At 44.7% G+C, this 20,851-nt stretch overlaps 1 protein-coding gene and 1 long non-coding RNA gene across 4 annotated transcripts; one reads left to right on the forward strand and one right to left on the reverse strand.

Moving 5' to 3' along the window:
• Positions 1-1,046: 1,046 nt before the first annotated feature.
• Positions 1,047-2,286, reverse strand: LOC112623406. The gene is made up of 2 exons (XR_003119129.1): positions 2,084-2,286; positions 1,047-1,852 (listed from the first exon to the last, which is right to left on the reverse strand). It is a non-coding gene; the product is annotated as an uncharacterized LOC112623406 (long non-coding RNA).
• Positions 2,287-2,373: 87 nt separating this feature from the next.
• TMEM14B (transmembrane protein 14B) lies at positions 2,374-11,655 on the forward strand. 3 transcript variants are annotated; one of them, XM_025383800.1, is made up of 6 exons: positions 2,374-2,504; positions 4,130-4,196; positions 4,524-4,600; positions 5,480-5,581; positions 9,517-9,607; positions 11,152-11,655. In XM_025383800.1, exons 2-6 carry the CDS (start codon positions 4,174-4,176, stop codon positions 11,201-11,203), a joined length of 345 nt encoding a protein of 114 aa, XP_025239585.1. In that variant the 5' UTR covers positions 2,374-2,504; positions 4,130-4,173; the 3' UTR covers positions 11,204-11,655. The 3 variants fall into 3 exon arrangements, with proteins under 3 accessions (XP_025239585.1, XP_025239587.1, XP_025239586.1); XM_025383802.1 differs by lacking the exon at positions 5,480-5,581; XM_025383801.1 differs by lacking the exon at positions 4,524-4,600.
• Positions 11,656-20,851: the final 9,196 nt, after the last annotated feature.

Here is a 20,851-nt window from a genome sequence, read left to right on the forward strand (position 1 = left end):
AATACCAGTGAGGGGGAAAGAGAAGATGCTGATGTCAGGGAGGTGGATGTGTGGGGCTTTGCAAAGCACTGCCTGAGAAAAGGTTGCCACCAGAGGGTTTTGGGGAGAGAAACGGCACAATAAGACTTATAACACAAGCGCTCTGGTCACTGTGTTGAGAACACACTAAGAGACAGAAAAAAGCCTCTTTACTGCAAGAAACAAATGCAGAGTTAGGACAGCTCTGCCATTTGCTGTGTGACCTTGTACTCTGTGCCGCAGTTTCTTCCATGTGTAAAAGCAGGAGATATTCATAGTCCTCACTGCACAGAGTTGGTATGAAGTGTAAGTTAACATATGTAAAGCGCTTCCAACAGTGGCAGATAATAAGCACTGCATATGCTTTTGCTAATATTTTTATGGCTCCAATAAATATGATCTAGAAGTAGGTGGCAGATGGGGTAGGTTAAGAAAATAAGGCATTTTAAAAAAATGATTTATTTCTTGGGGAAAGAGTTATTGACCTTGCTCTTCAAACAAACCTGTAAAATACTCCCAAAGATGTAGAAATTGGTATTGTAGACACTTGATAGACATGAATTACCTGGGCGGACTGCAACTTGGGATTTTTTACATTTTTGTTCAGGGACCTGTTAATTTGTAAAGTTCAACACATTCAGGCTCCAAAAATGATAAACTAATGCTTAAATTGAAGCTCAATTCCCTTTCTTCATGAGCTCTTCTGTAGTGGCAGATGATCTCCACTGCTCTTGCTGTGTGAGTACACACCTGTGTGTACCTGTGTCTACCAGACACAATTCTTCCTCAAAGCCTCTTTGTGGGAAAAACAAAACAAAACACCCAAACCTACTGATGGGCCTCAGTGACCAAATACTAAAAACTTAACATTCCCTGACATGGTCTTGATCACACCCTTTTGACACATTTGTGTTTCAGGATTCCGATACCTCAGTGGGCCCCCAGTGAAAAGCTATCTCTTAACAACGTTAATGCCAGCTAGCAACATTCCCAAACACAAATCATTGATTGATTTACTCTGGTACTAATTGAAATAGAGCAGAAACCAATTTCTTTAATTTATGACGTTTTGATGGACTTTTCCTACACAGAAGAGCTATGTGTTCTGGTTGAGGAACGACACTACAAGAAGCAGCATATGGTAGAGTTAAGGATGTAGGCTTTGACATTAGACCTTACTTTAAACAATAGCTCTACCAGTGACCAGGACTGTAGGTAATTTTAATTCTCTGAGGTTCAGCCTCTTCAAATATAAGGTGAGGGAAGGGCTCGAGGATCATCGTGGATGATCTTAATTAAGGTTTTAGGCTTGCGCCTGCATAGGGAAGAATGAGTCCCTAAAGCCATTCCCTGCTAGTTAAGACAAGTCTCCTTATTAATTCAGGAAAGTCTTCAATTAAATTGAAGGTCTGGCATACTGCAACTCCTGCAAGTTCTTAATCATTATCAGCTTTGGCTGGTTAGAATCCGCTATAATAAACACGGGCTTCAACTTAGCTCTCTGCAAGGTAGGTGCTGCTGCAAGTGAAAAGTCTGTCTTTAAGAATATGCGCTGTAATTTGCTTTATTCACTGATGATTATATTGATCGGATTTGTCTATGTTGATACTTGTAGGGGATGAAGGAGAGGGAGAAGTCAACGATGACAGCAAATTTTAGTGTAGAGCAACTGAGAGAATGGTGGTGCGGGAAACACAGGGAACAGGAGCGACTTGGAAGTGGGAATGGAGATAACTTCATGCTGTGGACATTCGGAATCCACAGAGCTGCGTGGAAATCAGATTTAACTTGCTCTCTCTCCCCCTTTAAGATGCTTCTCAAGTAGCCTCACTCCCTAAAACAAACGGATATTTGGCATTGGGCCACATTATTCTGCAGTCGCCATATTTTCTTGCAGGTAGAAGGCAGGCCCTTCCTGGTGTAAACAAGATCGGGCTAGAGTGACAATCCTCCCTGATGGCCCACATCTGGTTTATACCCTCTATTAATGGGGTCCTTCAAAATCCAGCCTCAGATGCCCTTCTTCCGCAGCGGTGGCCTCCACCTCCGGCCTGGCTCAGCTTACGTGGTCCAGCTTGTGCAAGACCCAATTCCAGCTCCGGGTTTCTGGCTTTTGGCCACTCAGGATTGGACCTGGGAGTGGAGTTGGTCGGCCCTGCAGGTGCTGGGCCTGGGGACTGAGGAAGCACAGAGATTCCCCGCCCCGTTCCCCGCCTTCGGCACTCTAGGCGAGGCACCGTCCCACTCCCCGCCCCCGGGATGCCTGGCGCGTGCGGCTATTCGGCAGCTCAAGCCCCGCCCCCACAGTCTTCATTCTCCGCTCTCCCCTCTCCCAGGACACTGCGCAGGCGACACGACGCCCCGCCTTTCTCCCCGCCCTGCCGCGCTCCAGGGGCGCAGCGCGGACGCAAACGCGTTTCCGGCGAGACCTGGCCGCTGTGCCTCGCGGCTTGTGCGCGCTTGTGGACCGCGCGGGCCTTCGGGAGGTCGGTGCGGATCCTTGGGGAGTATGGTTATTATTTTCTGCCACTTTTAGGGATTATTTAGGAGTTTCACGGCCTTCTGCTTTTCGTCTTGCCGATTCAGCCGGGCCATTAGGCCGTGTGGTCGGTGCTTTTCTCGTCGGTATTTTCTGCATTTCTTGAAAGAAGCTGTGGATGGGCGGAGTCCCTGAGCTCCTGAGGGAAAGGCCTACCCATGTCGCATAGTGTTGCCCCGTTTCCTGGTGGTTTTGTTGCTCCATCTCTTTAAAAGCCTCCCTTACTCAGTGCCGCCTCGAGTTAAGAAGTGTGGGCAAGGCCGGGCGCGGTGGCTCAAGCCTGTAATCCCAGCACTTTGGGATGGCCGAGACGGGCGGATCACGAGGTCAGGAGATCGAGACCATCCTGGCTAACACCGTGAAACCCCGTCTCTACTAAGAAATACAAAAAACTAGCCGGGCGAGGTGACGGGCGCCTGTAGTCCCAGCTACTCCAGAGACTGAGGCACGAGAATGGCGTAAACCCGGGAGGCGGAGCTTGCAGTGAGCTGAGATCGGGCCACTGCACTCCAGCCTGGGCGACAGAGCGAGACTCCCGCCTCAAAAAAAAAAAAAAAAGAAATGTGGGCAAGATCCCAAGTCTTCAGCCCTTCCCCATTTTATGGGAGCTTAATTCTTTCTTTTTTGGGGGGGGGGGTGGGTGGGGGGAGTGTCTCGCTGTGTTGCCCAGCCTGGAGTGCAGTAGCCTGAATATGTGTCATTGCAGCCTCTGCCTCCTGGCCTCAAGCCATTTTCCCACCTCAGCCTCCCAAGTAGCTGGGTTTACAGGTGCACACCACCATGCCCGATTTTTTTTTTTTGTATTTTTTAGTAGAATATGGGTTTCACCATGTTGGCCAAGCTGTTCTCGAACTCCTAACCTCAGGTGATCCGCCTGCTTGGGCCTCCCAAAGTACTGGGATTACAGGCGTGAGCCACCTTGCCTGGCCTAATTCTTTAAACAGAATAAACGGGGTGTGCATTGCTTTCCATCTTGTTAGGCTCACTGCATGCTGGATACTTTTCTGTAAGAAAATACCAGCTGTTTTTCCAAGGTTGCAATATCACATGTGATTTTGATCTGAGTTTTCATATATTTTACCCCCTCTTCTGCCCTCCTAACAAGAACTGTGAGTTGGATGCAGAAGTTTCTAAAAAACTTGAGTATTGAAATTGGCTGTTGCAGCGGGGACGAAAAGCAACACCCCTGCCTCCCCCTGAAAGAGACATGAAAGTAGTTGGATTACGGGCACGGGAGTATTTGCTTTCCAATTTAGTGATAACGTGAGTACTTGATGAAATGGCTAACACATTCCCTGATTATAGAGTTGGTCAGTGGATCTTGGCTGAGTTTCCTGTGGGCCTATGTGAAATGATCGGCATCTGTTCAGCGTTACTGTGTGCTAAGCACCTTTGCATGTGTCATACGTTGAATGCTCACAACAGCCCCAGGAAATTGGTACCAGTGTTATCCTCATGGTACATGAAGGATACTGAGACTTAGGTTGCGTAGCTTGCGGGTTGGACACACTTCTTTCTGACTGCTGGAGAGCTGTGCTTTTAACCACCTCTGATCCAGCTTGTTTTCCCCAGATGCAGGCCTGGGGTAGTCTCCTTTCTGGACAGAGAAGAGAAGAATGGAGAAGAGCCCCTTGCCATTGTGAGTGGACAGTAAATGGGTATGGAGTAGCCAGGAGCTTCTGGAAACCAGAGTTCCTTTCCTCAGCTGAAAAGAACCCTAAGAGTTGACTGCCTGGGATTGCGTGGGGGATGGGAGGATCACTGGACCTGTGGGCCAGAGACTTGGGTTTGAGTCCCAGCTCTGGCTTTGCTGAGTTGTGTGACTCTCAGAAAGTCATCCAACCTCTGTGGGCCTTATTTTCAGTGATAGAACCTGTGGGGAATGATGACCTTTTAGTCCCATCCTATGACAATATGGTTTGTTTTTAAAGCCCGGTTAACACTGACTTCTCTCTCGTGTTTTCAGAGTGCCTTTGCATTGGTTTGGCTTTGGCTACACAGCAGTGGTTGTTTCTGGTGGGATCGTTGGCTATGTAAAAACAGGTATGGTTTTGTTGTTACTTAGCCTCTTAACATCTTCACGTTGTTCCAGTGAAATGTGAGTGCCCGGGTACCCCTGAGAAGCAAGCTCGTTTCATTCAGGTTTGCTGTAGGTCCCCAAGCTGGAGTGCAGGCTTCCTTGTCAGTGTTGCAGCTCCTGCACTTGCCTTCTGGTTATCTGGTGAAGCTGAGCCAGGCCTCTTGTGGAATTACTTGTTTTTGCCTCTTTATCTAAAGACAGGCAGGGGTGGTTGTAGTTTGTTATTATCATTGACTACCATGCATCAGCCACGACCCCCAAGTGCCATCTCTGGGCTCAGGTAGGAGGAAACCTCTGGTCTACACAGACTGGTATTTTGAAGTCTCCTCATTAGGCCAGGTAGGGGTGTGTCAGTGGCTGTGCTTTTTTCTGCCACCTAGTCCTTGCCTGCATTCCCACCCCAACCCCTGCACCAGAATTCTTATTGTCCTGGTCTTCTATTTTTTTTAACCACCTGGCCCTATTTCCCTGTCCTTTTGTGATTTGCTGGAGGTCCTGCCTGTACACAGTTCCAGCCCTTCATGGTTGATCAGGCCTGTTTAGAAAGAAGGCCTAGCCACTAGCCATAGTTCCATCTAAGGAGGGAAGATGGCCTTCTTTCCTTTCCATAGATGGAAGTGTCCTGCCTATTAGAGGAGAGAAAAATGGGGTGGGAAGACCCTGACTTCTCTGAGAAGATAGCACACTCCCCGAAACATCTTCCTGCTTGAGTCCACCTTGGCTATGAGCTGTGTTGAGAGTTCTCTGTGCTGTCCTCCTTTGTAGGGCAGGGGGTCTGGTGGATTCCGTTAGTGAAATAAGTGCCTGACATTACAATGCAAGCTGTGTTTGCTTCCCTCTAGGCAGGGTGGCATCCCTGGCTGCAGGGCTGCTCTTTGGCAGCCTCGCTGGCCTGGGTTCTTACCAGATGTCTCAGGATCCAAGGAACGTTTGGGTTTTCCTAGGTATGTCTGCTTCAGCGTCTCCTTAGGGCAGTCGTGTATCTGCAATTATCTTTTCCAAACGACCCTGGTTGGGTGGGATGGAGCGAGTTCTTCACACTTAATTTACTACAGTTTCACTGCTTCTCCAAGTCCAAGTCCTCAGAAAGCTTGAAAATAGGAGAAGGGTGACGGGAATTGTCCTGGTTCCTGTTTATTATTTATGTAGAGAATATGGAAAGATTTCCATACCTCATGAATTGTGTGACTCTCAGAAAATCATCCATCCTCTGTGGGCCTTATTTTCAGTGTTTACCTAGTAGAATTAGCATCAAACTTGTGTTACCCATATTTACCCAATAAAATTAGCATTAAACTTGTGTAAGACAAATATGTGTCAACCGTTGAGGTTTTCCGCTGAAAACCACTGGGCTCAGCATACTAAAATATCACACATCTGGGTTAGGTTTGCATCCACGTTGCATTTTTCCCGTTTGAAAATCACCTCTTTAGCAGTCAGCTAAATAAATATGTAAGACATAGGCCATGGCTTCCAGGAGCTTTCAACTGACTTCACTGGGGAAGTAAGACATGAGCATAGAAGCAGGACTAGAAATGTACCCTCTGAGCAGCATAGACAGTGAGTGGGGTGGGGGACCGAGGAGTCCTTCTTATCAGGGTGGCTTTCAGCACATTTCTGTGGGGCTCCACTCGTGTCAGACGCTGCTAGGAGTGTGGGTTCCTCACTGTCTCCACAAACCCTGTGTGAGAGTGAGTGCCATGTGGGAGGGAGAAGCCGTGTGATCTGTACCCATCAGCCGGGGTTGGGAAGGAAGGTCAGTGATGGCTAATGTGGTGTGCTGGGGAAGGAGGTGCGTCCAGGTCGCAGCTCTGCCTAAGAGCTCCCTCCCTCATGCTGCAGAATGACTTTGAGCCTGCTTTTTCCCTTTCTCTGATCCTGCTCCACTCAGCAAATGACCTCATGCCTATTGTAGAGAAAAAACAGCAGCCATCAGGTGGGGACTCCCTGGAACCTTTAATCTCCAAGCCTAACCTTGTCCTGTTTTCCCTCCTCTCCAACACCAGTGTCCTCTTCTGTGCTTTGAGTGTCTTCTCCCTGACCTTCTCCAGACCTTTACACTGGCAAGGATCCTGTCTTGTATTTGTATTCCTCCTTTTAGGTGGATCCCCCCATTGATATTCAGATGTGCTTGTCTCTTTCCTCTTCATAAACTTCTTTTTTTTTTTTTTTTTTTGAGACAGAGTCTCACTGTGTTGCCCAGGCTGGAGTGCAGTGGTGCGGTCTTGGCTCACTGCAACCTCCACCTCTTGGGTTCGAGCGCTTCTCCCGCCTCAGCCTTCTAGGTAGCTGGGATTACAGGCACCTCCCACCATGTCAGGCTGATTTTTGTATTTTTAGCAGATACGGGGTTTCGCCATGTCCGGGCTGGTCTGGAACTCCTGACCTCAGGTGATCTGCCCGCCTCGGCCTCCCAAAGTGCTGGGATTACAGCTGTAAGGCACCATGCCCAGCCAAGAGGGCAAGAGGGAGGGAATGGGAGGCCAGAAACCTACAGCACCTGGTATTTCCCCCAAGGTGGGGTGGTATTCTCCCATCCAAGTACCATGCAGGACCGACTTTACTTAGCTTTTGGGAGCAGACAAGATCGAGCGTGTTCAGGGCGGTATGGCGGTAGACCAAACACTTCTTAAAGATCATTTATGTAGCTGGGCGTGGTGGCTCACGCCTGTAATCCCAGCAGTTAGGGAGACCGAGGCAGGTGGATCACCTGAGGTCGGGAGTTCGAGACCAGTCTGACCAACATGGAGAAACCCCCGTCTCTACTAAAAATACAAAATTAGCCGGGCATGTTGGCTGGCACCTGTAATCCCAGCTACTCGGGAGGCTGAGACAGGACAATCACTTGAACCTGGGAGGTGGCGTTTGCAGTGGGCCGAGATGAAGCCACTGTACTCCAGCCTGGGCAACAGGAGCGAGACTCCGTTTCAAAAAAAAAAAAAGATCATTTATGCCTCCTTTCCCATCACACATCATCAGCCCATCTCAGTCTCCGTTTCTGTCCCTGTGTTTGTGGAACAGCTCTCCCTGAGGCTGCCAGTGACCTGTGTTTGTACAAAATCCAATCTACATTATTCAGTCCTCATTTTACTTGGCCATTTAGCAGTTCTCAGCATGGTTGACCAATCATTTTCCATTCTCCTGGTTTCCCTTTTTATTCTCTCATTCTCTTTTGGCAACTCATTTTCCTTTTTGGCCACTAGACATTGAAGTTCTTCAGGCTCTTTTTGTCTACTCACTTGACAGTTTATAAGTACCATCAAAGCCTATGCCTTTAATTTCCACCAATACACAAATGACACAAATTTCTCTCTCCTCCAGGCTGAATTCTTATGTATTCATATGCCCACTTTCCTTCAGATGTCTCCAGGAATCTGCCCAGACCTAACCTCATGGCCACACACTCCTCCTGTCTTCTGTTCTCCATCCATTCGGGTCTTGATTGCTCTCTTTCCCCTCCAGCGCCCCCTTTCTGACTAATCCATCAGCAGGTCTTGTCGACACTATTTCCAGCCCTTATCCTGAGTTGTCCTCTTTTTCATCTGCACAACCATCATCCTAGTCCCAGTTATCCCCTCTTTCTTACCTGCATTCCCAAGGACGTTCCTTAGCTGGTATCCCCATGTACCCTCTAGTTTCCCTGAAGTTTGTTCTGTATGGTACAGCTAGAATTATGCTTTCAAAATGCAACTCTGGGCCGGGTGCAGTGGCTGACGCCTGTAGTCCTAGCACTTTGGGAGGCTAAGGCAGGTGGACTGCCTGAACTCAGGAGTTTCAGACCACCCTGGACAACATGATGAAACCCCGTCTCTACTAAAATTAAAAAAAAAATTAGCCAGGCATGGTGCCAGGTGCCTGTAGTCTCAGCTACTTGGGAGGCTGAGACTTGAGGATTGCTTGAACCGGGGAGGTAGAGGTTGTAGTGAGCTGAGATCATGCCACTGCACTCCAGCCTGTGTTGCAGAGTGAGACTGTCTCAAAAAAAAATAATAATGCAACTCTGTTCATGCATCTTTCTGCTTAGTAGCCTTTAATAGTTTCTCATTGCTCTTAGGATGAAAACCCAATCCCTAGTATGGCCTTCAAGGCTCCATGTGGCCTGGCCCCTCTTACTTGCAAACTGCATCTTGACTTCTGTGCCACAGTGCCCATTTAGGGTGAATGTGCCACGCTCCCTGTCAACCACTGGGCCTCTGCATATACTGTCCCCTCTGCCTGGGAAGGGCCTTCCCATCCTTCAGCTTATTAACTCCTGTAATTTCAGATCTCAGCCAGTCTTCACTTCCTTGGCTAAAAGCCTTGCATGATCTCCATGAATAGGTTGATCCCCTGTTGAGCTTTTTTGTGTAGCATCAATTATACCTGAAGCACAAATTGTACCTTGGTTTTCTTTGTGTGATTGTTTAAAGTCTGTCCCATCAGACCTGAAGCACTGTAAAAGGGCAAAGACAGTTACAATTACCTTTGTATTCTCCAGCACCTAGCACAGCGCTTGACATGCAGTAGGTGCTTTGACAGTTACCCAGTGGGAATTGAGTGCGGGGTAGAGGAAATAGTGTCTGCAGGGCGTGAGAAACAGCAGCATTTTGGAGAAAACTAACACATTGATGGCTAAAGGGGGGGGGTTTGCAGAATAAGAGTGGTAAGAGATGAGGCTGGAAGGGCAGGCAGGGCCCAGGCTGTGAAGGGCCCTGGTTGGCCAATATTGGTACTTGGACGCATAGGATGTGGGCAGCCAGTAATCTCCCCCTACTTGGAGAAGGAGGAATAAGCATAGGATGAGGTGTGACCCTTGAGAGATGGGTGGGGCTTGGTCCACTTCTGATTCCCCTGCGTAGAAGATGTAATGAGTTTTGACCCTTCTTTGTATCTTTTTCAGCTGCTACATCTGTTACTTTTGTTGGTGTTTTGGGATTGAGATCCTACTACTATGGAAAAGTCATGCCTGTAGGTTTAATTGCAGGTGCCAGGTACTTTCATTTGTTACTTTTCTTTACCATGTAGAGTTCAGTTTATTCCCCAGGATACTTTATGCATTCAAAACCTAACTTGTTTCAGGATATCTGATGCTATGCATCAGCTGACATTTGATTTATACACTAATAGGAGATGCTTCAAAAACAATGGTTGATTTAATGTCACAATGACATGAGTATATCCATTCACTGTGGAGATGGCTTTCTCTGGTCCTAGCTCCTCCCTGTATGGTGGCAGAAGTTTTAGTGCAAAGCTATGACTGCAACCTTTTGTGTGACTTGCGGGGAATGTGTGGGGGTCCCATATTTCTTAGATGTGTAGGTGTCTTTTATAGAAAATTTTACTAGAAGGGAATTTTGATTGAATCCTGTTTTCTAATTTTGATTATAATACGTAAACCAAATTGTGGTTTTAAAAAAATTTAGTTGTAGGCCAGGCACAGTGGCTCACACCTGTAATCCCAGCACTGTGAGAGGCCATGGCGGGCATATCACTTGAGGTCAGGAGTTCGAGACTAGCCTGTCCAACATGGTGAAACTCCTCTCTATGAAAAATACAAAAATTAGCTGGGCGCAGTGGTGCATGCTTGTAATCCCAGCTACTCGGGAGGTCGAGGCAGGAGACTCGCTTGAACTGGTGAGGCGGAGGTTGCAGTCAGTTGAAATCGTGCCGCTGCACTCCAACCTGGGCAACAGGGTGAGTGAGATTCCGTCTCAAAAAAAAGAAAAAAAATCAGTTATTAAGTGTGATAAAGACATCCTGAAGGCAGGGGAATTTTAAAAAACCTGTTTTGAAGAAAGATTGTATACTCTACTCTCATCGTAGTTGCGATGCTGCCAGTGTAATTTTTTTTTTTTTTTTTTTTTTTGAGACGGAGTCTGGCTCTGTCGCCCAGGCTGGAGTGCAATGGCCGGATCTCAGCTCACTGCAAGCTCCACCTCCCGGGTTTACGCCATTCTCCTGCCTCAGCCTCCCGAGTAGCTGGGACTACAGGCGCCCGCCACCTCGCCCGGCTATTTTTTGTATTTTTTAGTAGAGACGGGGTTTCACCTTGTTAGCCAGGATGGTCTTGATCTCCTGACCTCGTGATCCGCCCGTCTTGGCCTCCCAAAGTGCTGGGATTACAGGCTTGAGCCACCGCGCCCGGCCAATATTTTATACCTGAAGCAAAAGAGTCAGTGTGGAGCAAGGTCTAGAGCAGTAAACTGAGAGGCTGGAGCTTCGACCATTAATCAGATCCCTGAGGGTGGGGCGGCCTTGCTCTCTCTTGCCTCCATTTCTTCATCTCTTCAAATTATTGGCAGTTGGATTAGGATCCAGCTCATGTGTGCTATTTTAAGACCTCAGTATGAGACTGTCCCTTGGCTTGCTTTTTCTCTGGTTCCTCCAGGGATGGAAATTTTACCTCTGACCACTCTTGCCTTAGTACCTCCTCCCCCACACAGTTGTGAGGAACCTGCAGAGTTTAGTTCCTTAAAAACATAGTTGCCTGTTCTGTCCTTTACCTGACGTTTTCTATCTTGTTTCTTTTAAACAGTTTGCTGATGGCCGCCAAAGTTGGAGTTCGTATGTTGATGACATCTGATTAGCAGAAGTCATGTTCCAGCTTGGACTCATGAAGGATTAAAAATCTGCATCTTCCCCTATTTTCAATGTATTAAGAGAAATAAGTGCAGCATTTTTGCATTTGACATTTTACCTAAAAAAAAAAAAGACACCAAACTTGGCGGAGGGGTGGAAAATCAGTTGTTACCATTATAACCCTACAGAGGTTATAATGAGGATGTAACATGATCTTATTGAGACCCTCACAGAGATCGATTCTTGTATATTGATGTTCTCTTCTTTCTGTATCTATAGGTAAATCTCAAGGGTAAAATGTTAGGTGTTGACATTGAGAACCCTGAAACCCCATTCCGTGCTCAGAGGAACAGTGTGAAAAAATAGAGTATCTGTTCTTCTGCTCATCTTAGACCACAGACTGACTTTGAAATTATGTTAAGTGAAATATCATTGAAAATAAAGTTTACTATAAATAATATTTCCTATGGTGTCTTCATTGCCAGAGCTGGTCTAGTTCATAGAATGACATGGTGCTAGCCGCAAGATATAGCAACTTGAAAGTATTTTGTTGATATTTAGAAATTACCTATTTTGAGAAATTTAAGGACCAAGGAAAGTTATTTGATTGTACATTGCATTGAAGCTTGTTTCAAAATGATCTCTGAGGATTTTTTTTTGTTTTTTAAGAGACAGGGACTTTTTCCGTCACCTAGCCTGGAGTGCAGTGGTACAACTATATCTCACTGTAACCTCAAACTCTTGGGTTCAGTCCTCCCACCTCAGCCTCCTGAATAGCTGGTACTACTGGTGCATACCACCTCACTAACTTATTTTATTTTTTTGTAGAGATGCCGTCTTGCTCTTGCCCAGGCTGGTATCAAACTCCTGGCCTCAAGCGATCCTCTCTCCTTAGCTTCCCAAAGTCGTGGCTAATGAGCATGAGCCACTGTACCTAGCCACTGAGGATTTCTATGATTAGGACTGTGTAGCAAAAAAAGAAGAAAAAAAAGTGTGGTTTTTTTTGTTGTTGTTGTTAATTAGTTCATATGTAATTGTGAAACTGGAAGACCCATCTAGAGCTTGAATCACCTAATTTGGTCTCTACATTGGACACATTTACTGGATACTGGTACGTTTTTAGTTTACTTTATTCATGTTTCAATATGAAGAATTAATCTGGTGCCCCTTGCTTTAGTTTTCATTCCGTTTAAAAAGGTAAGGAGCTGGGCGCGGTGGCTCACACCTGTAATCCCAACACGTTGGGAGGCCGAGGTGGGTGGATTACAAGGCCAGGAGTTTGAGACCAGCCTGGCCAACATGGTGAAACCCTGTCTCCACTAAAAATTCAAAAATTAGCTGGGTGTGGTGACATGCACCTGTAATCCCAGCTACTCAGGAGGCTGAGGCAGGAGAATTGCTTGAACCCGGGAGGCGGTGGCTGCAGCGAGCTGAGATCGCGCCGCTGCACTCCGACCTGGGCGACAGAGCGAGACTCTTGTCTCAAAAAAAAAAAAAGGTATTTGCTACTGATTTCCCCTAACTGATACTGGTTGAGTTTAGAGTATAGTTCAGACACTTTATGTATTTGCATAAGCCCCTTGATGGTGATCCTAGTTTTCCATCCTTTTTTATAGGACTCTGGACAATTAAGGGCACTTGTGGTGCAGTGGTAGAGGCATCAGAAGGCCATAGACCATCCAAACCTACCAGCCTCCCAGGCTTCCATAGCTAAGAGTTTGCATCACGGTGTTGGCCCTGTTTTCATCTATCATGAAGTTTTTCCAAAGGGCACACAGTTTTGCCACCTTCAGTCCTAGAGGAGCACCTGAATCCTGAATGACAAGGTTCCCTGAAGGTGGGAATTAGTTTAGGTGCCAAGTAGATCCCTGTGTGACTATTTGATCCCCAGCAATCAGCCTGGAAAATTCTAAGGCTGTCCGCAGATGAGAGGCAGGAGGTCTTCATAGCCCTTGCCAGGTCCCCTCGTCCCTGCTTCTCTGCAAAGGTCCCGGAGTATTTACTGCTAAGGGTTGCGCTGGGTCCTAGCAGTGCAAAGAACAAGCCATGGTGCTTGCCCTTTTGGAGTCTAGTGGAGGAGGCGGACGTCTAAACAAAGGCAGTAGAGAAATAAGTGCGTAATGGAGGTAGATCCCTATTACTGTGGGGGCACAAGTGGGGGAGTGGGCATTTCTGTTTAGGGAGTCAAGGGAGGCTTCACAAAGCAACCAATAGTTAAACTGAGTCTTGTCAGTTGATTCATGAGTCAGTTGACATGAACTCCTTTTGTGAGTTGTCTATGAGGATTTCATAGGTAAGGAAGGGCAAATGTCTCGGATAGAGGGAACAATACGTACAGTGCCTCAAAGGCATGAAACTATGTAGCATAGCTGGGTTCAACCCTTTTTTTGGGATCTAATTTTTTTTTTTTTTGAGATGGAGTATGGCTCTTGTTGCCCAAGCTGGAGTGCAATGATGCGATGTCAGCTCATTGCAACCTCCACCTACCGGGTTCAAGTGATTCTCCTGCCTCATCCTCCTGAGTAGCTGGGATTACAGGTGTGCACCACCATACCCGGCTTTTTTGTATTTTTAGTAGAGATGGGGTTTCACCATGTTGGCCAGGCTGGTCTTGAACTCCTGACCTCAGGTGATCCACCCGCCTTGCCTCCCAAAGTGCTGGAATTACAGGCGTGAGCCACCGCTCCGGGCCAAGATCTAATTCTTTATAATGGCTTTTAAGTTGTACGGATGTTTACTATTTAGTTTACCATTCCCCTACTGATAGAAATATGTCTTGTTTAATGTCTTTGATAGCCTGGAGCAGTGGCTCACGCCTGTAATCCCAACACTTTGGGAGGCCGAGGTGGGCAGATCCCCTGAGGCCTTTGATATTACAAAGGATGGTGTACCAAGAAATACCCTCATGGAAATCCCCATGAACATGTGCAAAGGAATCTGTAGGTTACATTCCTCAATGCAGAGTCAGAGCATCTCAGCATTTAAAACTGTGATTGCCCTCAGAAGAAAATGCACCAATTTACCCTCCCACTAGCGGTGGCTAACTGTGAAAGTGAACTTTTAAAAAATCTTTTGACACGTTAAGCTGAAAGTCTGCAAACTTATTCTGTAAAGGACCAGATAGTGAGTATTTTAGGCTTTGCAGGCCATCTGTGTCCCAGCTGCTCACCTCTGCCTTTGTAGAATGAAAGCAGCCATAGCCAATCGGTAAATGAGTGTAACTGTTCCAATAAAACTGTACGTATGGGCCCTGAAATCTGGATTTCATATGATTTCTACATATCACAAAATAGTAGTCTTATATTGATTTTTTTCAACCATTTCTAAATGCAAATCCATTCTTAGCTTGCTGTCTGCACAAAAACAGGCAATGGACTAGAATTGGCTCGCTGACCATAGTCATGCCTGTAAGAGTTAAAGAAAGAAGAAAGAAACATGAAACGCGGCTTTGCAGTCAAAGACAGGTTTTCTTTAGTTAAAACCTGAGAGGCCTCCCAGCCGATTTCAGTTAGGAGCACTTTCTCCTACAGACTAAGAGTGTATATTGGTTTTAGGGTGAGGGGACTTACCAGAAGCTTGGAATGTTTGTGTGTGTCCATGGCGGGGTTGGAATCTCTCTGGGAGGAGGGGTTATCTTGGGACAAACATCTTCCCGGCTGGAGGGGTCTTATCTTGGGGCCAGCATGTCTCTGGTCTGAGAGGAGTTTGGAGTGTTTCTGGTTGAAGATGTTGTGGTTTATGGTCGTGCTGACCTTAGCCATTAGGCTGATGCCCTTTGAATTCAGGCGGTTTTTTATGAAGGTGAACTTTAGAATGAGGGCTTGTCCAAGATGGCGATGCTCCTGCTCTGTCCATGCCAACCCCTAATCTATCCAAAAAATGTTATCTAATGGTTTCGGTGATTTAGTTATGAATTATTAAGCATCTTTCATACATTTATTGACCAGTTATATTTTTTTCTGTGAGCTGCCTTTAATCTCATTTGTTCATGTTTTTGATTTTTTAATTGAAAACACTGGAGAGTCTGAGACTCTAGTATAAAAATGTGTTCTTTATCATATGTATTGAAAATATTTTCCTCTCATTTGTTGTCTCTTGATTTTGTTTATTTTGCTGTTGTACAGAAAGTAAACATTTATGAAATCAAATTTATTATATTTTATTTATGGCTTTCAGATTGAAACCACCATTGCAAAATTGTAACTGAGATAGTGAAAGAGATCTGGCCTAACCAACTCCATCTTACTTCTCACCTCCAAGCTATCTTAGTTCATTCTGGTGTGGGCTGAAGTAACTGTGGGAGGAACTCAGTTTATAGTTTAAAACAAAGATGAAGGCCCGGCGTGGTGGCTCACACCTGTAATCCCAACACTTTAGGAGGCTGAGGTGGGTGGATCATGAGGTCAGAAGATCGAGACCATCCCGGCCAACACAGTGAAACCCTGTTTCTACTAAAAATACAAAAAAAAATTAGCTGGCATGGTGATGGTGGGCGCCTGTAGTCCCAGCTACACGGGAGGCAGAGGCAGCAGAATTGCTTGAACCTGAGAGGCAGAGAATGCAGTGAGCCGAGATCGCGCCACTGCACTCCAGCCTGGCGACAGAGCAAGACTCCGTGTCAAACAAAACAAAACAAAAAACCCAAAGATGAATAACAGTCCTTTCCCGAAACAAACCCCTTCTTACCTGGAGACTTGACTGCCTTTGTAGCACTAACAAATTAGCCAAAAGATTAGAAAATATGATTTAGGAGTCACAAGGAGTTGGAGGCTACAAGATTCTGACCCTTCCCAAATTGCTCCTGGGGTAACATCACTATTGTAAAGCCTAAAATCAGCGCTTGAGATATTTTGCAGTCCTTGCACTTGATGGATCACCTGGCATCACCCAGATTGATAAACTGGCTTATCTGATCTTGTAGCCTCCACCCAGGAACTGACTGAGTGCAAAAGGGCAGCTTGCACTCCCTATGACTTAATCTCCCACCGGACCAATCAGCACTCCTGACTCACTGGCTGCCCCCGGCACACCAGGTTATCCTTAAACACTTCGATCCCTGAATGCTCTGGGAGACTGATTTGAGTACCGATAAAACTCCAATTTCCTGCACAGCTGGCTCTGTGTGAATTACTCTTTCTCTATTGCAGTTCCCGTCTTGATAAATCGGCTCTGTCTAGGCAAAGGGCAAAGTGAACCCATTGGGCCGTTACAAGATTTTGTGTCTTTGGAAAGCACTTCACATTTTTACTCTTTTGTTTGAGATAGAGTCTCGCTTAGTCACCCAGGCTGGAGTGCAATGGTGCGATCTCGGCTCACCACAACCTCTGTCTCCCAGGTTCAAGCGATTCTCCTGCCTCAGCCTCCCGAGTAGCTGGGATTAAGGGCATGTGCCACCACGCCCAGCAAATTTTGTATTTTTAGTAGACAGGGTTTCTTCATGTTGGTGAGGCTGGTCTCGAACTCCCTACCTCAGGTCGGGACCTCTCGCCTGGGACCTCTCGCCCAGGCTGGAGTGCTGTGGCACAATCTGGGCTCACTGCAGCCTCTACCTACTGGGTTCAAGTGATTCTCCTGTCTCAGCCTCCCTAGTAGCTGGGACTACAGGCGTGTGCCACCATACCCGGCTAATTTTGTATTTTTAGCAGAGCTGGTGTTTCACCATGTTGCCCAGGCTGGTCTCAACCTCCTGACCTCAGGTGATCTACCTAGCTCGGCCTCTCAAAGTGCTGGGGTTATAAGCATGAGTCACCACTGCACTTGGCCATTCATGCATTTATCCATGCATTCATCTTAGTATGGACTCATGGATAGTTCTTTTTTCTTGGGGTTGTAATACTTACTTTCTTGCTCAAATTGTTGCAGCTTTGGCCATTGGAAACTCAGTTGACCTCTGTGTCCCTTTGGCATAGCCAAAGGGTTTGTGTGTTTGTAGAACTTCTTTATTGGGCTAGTTTGTGTGTTTGTAGAACTTCCTTATTGTCTGGCACTACAAGACGTTCTAGGCTCATCTTGTATATTTCCTGTCCTAGTACTAGAATCAGCCATTTCTCCAAGTAGCCCTGGTTCCTTTTATTGAACAGTGGAAACCAGTATCTGAGTACTAGGTATGCTTGTTGCTACTGGGCTGAAATCTACTTAAAAACATTTTTTTTACATTGTTACTCTTTTTCTAGCTTCCTACATTAAATGCTCAAATTCAGCATATTTTCCACACTCGCTTCTTTCACAAATAAACCATGCGCATAATTTTTTTCTGAGATCTGTTTTGGCTGGATGTTACACGTGTTAATATAGAGGTATATTATTGTCCATTTCTAAAAGGCTTTTCATTTCAATTTTGATATTTCCTTTTTGAAACATTTATTTAGAACAATATTTTTGAATTTTTAAGTGGACAGATTTGGGGGCCATGGCTTTTTGTGATATTCCAATTTTATTACACTGTAGAAAGAGATTGTGGCTTGCATATTTCTACATTTGAGAATTTAAGATTTTTTTTGTGGCCTAACAATAGTGTTACATTTTTTGTGAATGTTACATGTATTTAAGAAGAATGTGAAGTTTTTCCTTGTTGGTCAAAGTTCTATATGGTATACTTTTGAAAAACTTAGTTTACTGTGTTATTAAGTATTTCTTTACTTATTTTAGGTCTCTAGATATTTTTTCTGAGAAAAACCTCCCACTCTGATCATTTCTTTCTATATTTATAAATCTTTGCTTTATATATTTATGTTGTTTTAACATTTTATTTTGAACATTTTCATATCTACAGGAAAGTTTCAGTAATCTTCAGGAACAGCCACATACCCTTCACCTAGTCTCACTGATTCACCCGTTGCATTAGGCACATTCTCTTTCTCTAAATACACACACAGACACACACACATGAACAGAAATGAAAAAGCCTCTAAAGTATCAGCAAATCAAGTCAAACAATATAGAAAAGGAATAATACACCACAATCCAGTGGGATTTACATGCAAGGCTGAGTTGCAAGATTTGAAAATCAATTAATGTAAACATCACATTCACAGGCCGATGAGGAAAAATCACATGAGCACATCAATAAACGCAGAAAATGGATTTGACAAAATCCAACATCCATGTATAATACAAACTCCCAGAAAACTGGAAAGAGGAGCTTTCTCAAATTGGTAAAGCATATCTATTTAAAAACCCCTACAGCTAACATCGTACTTAATAAGGGGAGAAATTAGATGTTTTCCCTGCTAAAACCAGAACAAGGTAAGGCTATCCACTCTCACCACTCCAGTGCTATACTGGAAGTCCTAGCTAATGCAATAAGACAATAAAAGCAAGTAAAAGGTATACTGATTAGGAAGGAATAAATAAAACTGTTTTGCTTGCAGATGACATGATTGTCTGTGCAAAGTCCCAAAGAGTCAACAAAGAAACTCCTAGAACTAATAAGTGATTATAGCAGGTATGAGGATATAATGTTAATATATGAGTCATTTGCTTTCTTATATACCAGCAATGAAGAATTAAAGTTTGAAATTAAAAATACAGTATTGGAGGGGAAGAAAAAATTACAGTATAATTTACATTAGCACCAAAAAACCTCACATATTTAGCTATAAATCTAACAAAATATGTACAAGATCTATATGAGAAAAACTACAAAACCAATGAAAGAAGTCAAAGAAGATATCAGTTCTCCCCAGCTTGATCTAGATTCAGTGTAATCCCAATCAAAATCCCAGTAAGTTACTTTGTGGATATCGACAGTCTGATTTTAGAGTTTATATGGAGGAGTAAAAGACCCTAATAGTCAACATAATATATTGAAGGAGACAGACAAATTGGAGGACTGACATTACTCAACTTCAAAACTTTTATAAAGCTAAAGTAAATAAGACAGTGTGGTATTGGGAAAGAATAGACAAATAGATCTGGAACAGAATAGAGGACCCAGAAACAGACCCACATAAATACAGTCAAATGATCTTTAACAAAGGGAGCAGAGGCAAGTCAATGAATAAAAAAGGTAGACTTTTCAACGAATGTGCTGGCGCAGTGGCTCATGCCTGTAATCCCAGCACTTTGGAAGGCCAAGGTGGGTGGATCACTTGAGGTCAGGAGTTCCAGACCAGAGTGGTCAGTATGGTGAAACCCCATCTCTACCAAAAATATAAAAATTAGCCAGGCATGGTGGTGGGCACCTGTAATCCCAGCTACTCAGGAGGCTGGCGCAGGAGAATCGCTTGAACCTAGGAGGTGGAGGCTGCACTGAGCCAAGATCATGCCACTGCACTCCAGCCTGGGTGTCAGAGTGAGACTCTGTCTCAAAAAAAAACCAAAAAAAACAAAAAAGCAACTGCTGGAATGACAGGACATTAACATGAAAAAAACCTCAAGATACAGAACTTACATCTTTCACAAAAATTAACTGAATATGGATCACAGATCTAAATTTAAAATGCAAATTATAAAACTCCTATTAGCTGGTTGTGGTGGTACACGCCTGCAGTCCCAGCTACTTGGAAGGCTGAGGAGGGAAGAAGCTTGAGCCCAGTGAGCTATGATTGTGCCACTGCACTCCAACCTGGACAACAGAGAACCCCATCTCTAAAAAACGTTTTTTTTTGTTTTTTTTTAAAGCCTCATAGAAAATAACAGAATAAAATAATAAATGACCTTGGGTTTGGTGATACCTTTTTAGATATGACATGATAAGCACAATTTATGCAAGAAAAAATTAAGTTAGGCTGCATTAAATTTAAAAACTCCTGTTCTTTGAAAGACATTGTCAAGAGAAAGAAAAGACAAGCCACAGATTGGGATAAAATATTTGCCAAAGACATATCTGATAAAGGAATGTTACCCAAAATAGACAAACTCTTAAAACTCAGTAGTCAAGAAAATAACCCAATTTAAAGGTAGACAAAGGATCTGAACAGATACCTCACCCAAGAAGATAGACAGATGGTAGGTAATGCATATGAAAAGGTGCTCAACATCATGTCATTAGAGTGTGCAAAGCATAATAGCAGTGAGATGCCACTACACATCTATTATAATGACCAAAATTCAAAACACTGATGCCACCAAACACTGGTGTGGGTGTGGAGCAACAGGAGCTCTCATTCATTGCTGCAGGAAATACAAAATGGTACAGATACTTTGGAGGACAGTTTGGCAGTTTCTTTTATTATTTTATTTATTTATTTTATTTTTTTATTTTTGGAGATCGAGTTTCACTCTTGTTGCCCAGGCTGGAGTGCAATGGCACAATCTTGGCTCACTGCAACCTCCACTTCCCGGGTTCAAGCAATTCTCCTGTCTTAGCCTCCCAAGTAGCTGGGATTACAGGCATGCACCACCACGGCCAGCTAATGTTTTTGTATTATTAGTAGAGGTGGGGTTTCATCATGTTGGCCAGGCTGGTCTCGAACTTCTGACCCCAGGTAATTCTGGAAAAAGAAAAACTGTGGAGACAGTAACAAGGTCAATGGTGGCCAGAGGTTCAGGGCAAGATAGGGAAGGATGAATAGGGAGATGACAGGATTTTGAGAGAGTAAAACGATTCTTATACTATAATGGTGGATACATGTCCTTATACGTTTTGTCAAAACCCATAGAGTACAACACAAGAGTGAACCCTATTATAAACTATGGACTTTAATTAATAACAA

Source organism: Theropithecus gelada, chromosome 4, assembly GCF_003255815.1.
Source record: "Theropithecus gelada isolate Dixy chromosome 4, Tgel_1.0, whole genome shotgun sequence".
NCBI classification, from domain to species: domain Eukaryota; kingdom Metazoa; phylum Chordata; class Mammalia; order Primates; family Cercopithecidae; genus Theropithecus; species Theropithecus gelada.

Excerpts from the sequence above, each read along its gene's own strand:
- TMEM14B (XM_025383800.1), top strand. The coding sequence starts at position 4,174 with ATGGAGAAGAGCCCCTTGCCATT. Across the intron at positions 4,197-4,523 it reads GAGAAGAGCCCCTTGCCATT|AGTGCCTTTGCATTGGTTTG; the intron begins GTGAGTGGACAG and ends TCGTGTTTTCAG. Across the intron at positions 4,601-5,479 it reads CGTTGGCTATGTAAAAACAG|GCAGGGTGGCATCCCTGGCT; the intron begins GTATGGTTTTGT and ends GCTTCCCTCTAG.